The sequence below is a fragment of the Sinocyclocheilus anshuiensis genome, unplaced genomic scaffold (assembly GCF_001515605.1).
Source record: "Sinocyclocheilus anshuiensis isolate Anshui unplaced genomic scaffold, SAMN03320099.WGS_v1.1 scaffold374, whole genome shotgun sequence".
NCBI classification, from domain to species: Eukaryota; Metazoa; Chordata; class Actinopteri; order Cypriniformes; family Cyprinidae; genus Sinocyclocheilus; species Sinocyclocheilus anshuiensis.
The window spans coordinates 576,932-580,868 of NW_015546051.1; the positions used below are offsets into that span (position 1 = coordinate 576,932).

The window sequence follows — 3,937 nt, forward strand, 5'->3', positions numbered from 1 at the left end:
GAATCTTCCTCTCCAGAGAGCTCTCCCTCCGATGCAGTGATCGACATCTGGTCGTCGGGAGGAGCACTGAAGGATACCGCTGGTACGCTCTTTAAAGAGGGCCCAGCGCATTCCTTTGGCGGCTCAATTGGTTGCGAAGCGCTAGAGGAGCGATGGTCCCCCGAGGGTTGGTTCCCTGAGGGGTTTGCCACCACTGTAACCCTCAGACCGCCCGTGCTACTGCCCGAAGTAGTCCACGCCTGGCTTCCACCAGAACAAACACTAGATCGCGGCAGAGGAAACGGAGCTAGGCCCGCAGCTCCGAGATGGTCACCTTCCCGCAATGGGAACATGACTCATCCGCGAACGCCACCTCAGCGTGTTTAATGCCCAGACACGTGAGGCAGCGATCGTGACCATCACCCGGCGCTAGGTAACGACCAGAATCCAGAAACATCCAGAAACACACGGGTGAAACAGCATCTTAAAAAGATGATCCGTCGTCTTTACAAAGACGCACCCGCTTATTGTACTCTTTTAGAGAAATTGTTCTTTTAGGGAATTGCTCTTTTAGTGCTGAGGCACACAGGGGAAATGACCGCTTGCAGCACAACAGGGGTTAGTGCAGCCTGAAGTGCGCAACCCACTCGACACAGGAACGACCACCTCTGAAGCGCCGTCCGCCAACACCAGAAGCTTCCAAGAGCGCGTTGAACTCGTAGCTCACTGAAGACACTTGGATGGAGCAGAACGATGTTGTCGCTCGGCTCCGAAGTGAAAAGCTGGTATGCATTGCAACGGCTGACTTTTTATGCTCACGCTGTGATCAGCGGCAGCTGGATGCAATAACTGCATGCCAATGTGCATTGGCTCATTTAGTTACACTTGAAGTAGATTGGTCTCTCGAAGCGAGATCCCAATTCGTCAGTCACGACGTGACTCGTAGTGACCGACTGAAAGGGAACCCTGCTTTACTGACAAGCAGCACATGTAAAAAAATCGCAGCCTTTGCCAAATCGCGATTGCAGTTTAATTCCGATTAATCGTGCAGCCCTAGTCTTAAGAGAACGTGAACAGTTTGGAAAGAAATAGGATTTCCTAGCAGCCCAATACAATAAACCTGCAGCTGTCTGTCAAACAACAAAAGAAAAAGAGAAAACCACTCACTGCTCTTGACTGACTAACCTTTGTAGCTTTATTATGAATCAATGTATATTAATTCATGTGAAGACTATGCAGTGTTTTAGTTTTACATTTGATTATTGAGTTTCTGTATTGTTTCTTAATTGAATGCTACTGTTAAATATATCTAATGTAAGCCTGCCTGAAAGTTAAAGCACTATCACTTTCAGAAGTTGTAGTGAAGCTTTCTTTTCCAAGAAAGAATATGAAACATATACATTGGTTATATAATTTTTAGTATTTAAATATTTTTTAATATTATTTAAATAGATTTCACTTAAAGCAATATCGTATCGCATATCGAATATCACATGATTTAACATATTACATATCGCATTTTTCTTCAATAGGCACAGCCCTACTTTAGATTGTTAAAATATTCCTAACACTAATAAATAAATGTTTCTTTTCAGAACTGTTCACTGAAAGGTTTTTCGGGGAACCCAAAATTGTTCTTCTATGGCATCACGACTGATTTCATAGAGAACTGGATTGCTCATGACATCATAAAAGTGAAGCCACCATGCCGCCATATTGGTATTACCTAGTATTCCCATACATTCTATTGAATTAATAGGAAATCGTACGATTTTAATAACAAAACATCACCTAACAAATCAGCGTTTTTTATACCTTAAGCATCCCTGTACATTCTTACAATGCAAAGGTCCAATGCATGTAAATGGTGTTTTGCTTAATGTCAGGAATTTCCCCTGCATAAAAAGTAGTTCATATACAGACGAACGTCAGACGTCAGACGAACATGATAAATATCGGACGGATGAGGTCCTCAACATATGTATTACAAATTTTGTATACACAAAGTGTTCATTCTGAAATCTGAATAAATATTTATGCTTTGTATGCAAGAGTGCATTGTTTATTTATCATAAAAGTTGATCTGTCCATTTTATGGTAATTTACCAAGTTTAATGTAAGAAAGCGACTATTAAAAGGAAATTGAAAGTGAAAAAGTGAAAGTGACGTGACATGTGGCCAAGTATGGTGACCCGTACTTGGAATTAGTGCTCTGCATTTAACCCATCCAAAGTGCACACACACAGCAGTGAACACACACACACACCGTGAACACACACCCAGAGCAGTGAGCAGCCATTTTTGCTGCGGCGCCAGGGGAGCAGTTGGGGGTTCAGTGTCTTGCTCAAGGGCACCTCAGTCGTGGTATTGAAGGTGGGAGAGAGCGCTGTACATTCACTCCCCCCACCTACAATCCCTGCCGGTGCGAGACTCGAACCCAGGAAGGAAGGAAGGAAGGAAGGAAGGAAGGAAGGAAGGAAAACAATGAAAGTAAGGAATGGAAAATGAAGGGAGGAAAGAATAGAAGGAAGGAACCTTGTGGTTGCAGTGTGAAAGAAAACCAGATGAAAACTAGTCTGACAGTCAGCAGTGCTTTTAGCAGTGGGCGACATGTTTGTTCACAAAGTTGAAGAATACATTTTTTACCAGTGTAGAGAGCTCTGTGTGTGAATATGAATCTAGTGCACATGTGCTGGCAGTTTCACGTGGCCTAATTGTGGGTAGGGTGGAGTCTCTCAGAGGACTGAGATGGATGAGAGTGTTATTTAAATGGATGTTCTCATTTCACAAATGAAGTTTGTTTGGCAAAAGCAGGACAGCAATTCACCGACATGTAGAAGCACAATTACAACACTCAGAGCTTTAGATGAGTCTTTTGAAGAACTATAGAGAGTGCAAACACATACACTGACACACACATATACATGTGATCCCAGATTAGGAGAGGTCACTTGTCAAATTCTCAGTTAAGAACTCTAGGATGGTGCTAATGTGTCATGTCATGGCTTTCTCCCCATCCTTTTCCAATTCTTTCCAATCCCAGCGGACACAAGGAGCCTGGAGTGAAATGGAGGGGGGCACTTACCCGCCACATAGACTAGGAAGGAAAAAAGGAAGACCAGAACAGTTTCCATGGCAACTGCAATGGGGGGAGAGAGAGAGAAAGAGAGAAAGAGATAGTAAATAGAGTGAAAATCAGTGTTAGTGGGTTACATGCTTACCACATTCAGAAAGACTAGAGAGTTCTCACAAGCTCACAGTATACATAATCACAATTACGCTCTGTCCTTGACTGGCATATTGTCATTGTACCTATGCAATAGCGCAATAGTCAGACAGCCTGACAGCATCAGGATGAATTTAAACTCCCCGTAGACTCATAAATCACAGAAAAACATCTTGTGGTTTTTGAAATCTGTTCCTTGCATAAACATTTTTTGCCATTCTATGATACAGTATTGTAATGATAAAGTTGTCATGCAACAGACAGGATTTGGGTCGTATGTCCAAAATCTTTTATCACATTTTGAGTAATTCGGTATATAATTTACAATATAAAAACAGACACTATCTTTCAAAAGTTTGGGATCGGTACGATTATTAAATGTTTTTTTTTTTGTGCGGCACTTATGCTCACCAAGTTTGCATTTATCAAAAATACAATAAAACTATAATATTGTGTACTATTACAAAGTTAAAATAACTGTTTTCTGGTTTAGTATATTTTAATTTATCATTTATTTTATAATTTATTATTTAATATATTTTAACTTGTAATTTATTTCTGTCATGCAAAGCTGAATTTTCATTGTGCTGCTTTTTTTCAGGATTATTTAATAATAACAATAATGATTATTTTTTTTTTTTATTTTATTTTTTTTTTTTTGCGCAAACCTTGTAGTTATGGTTGGTTGAGTAAGTTGAGTGTGAGAACAAAAAGTCAGTGTCAAAATTAAAA

General features: G+C 40.6%; 1 protein-coding gene across 2 annotated transcripts in view; it reads right to left on the reverse strand.

Annotated features, from left to right (window-relative positions):
* LOC107699187 (FXYD domain-containing ion transport regulator 6-like) overlaps positions 1 to 3,937 on the reverse strand; it is a 29,618-nt gene that overhangs the window by 12,612 nt on the left and 13,069 nt on the right. For both annotated transcript variants that reach the window (XM_016500384.1, XM_016500385.1), the window contains exon 2: positions 3,065 to 3,118. In XM_016500384.1, the coding sequence (XP_016355870.1) occupies positions 3,065 to 3,113 (49 nt within the window). In that variant the 5' untranslated portion in view covers positions 3,114 to 3,118. The remainder of the gene's footprint in view (positions 1 to 3,064; positions 3,119 to 3,937) is intronic.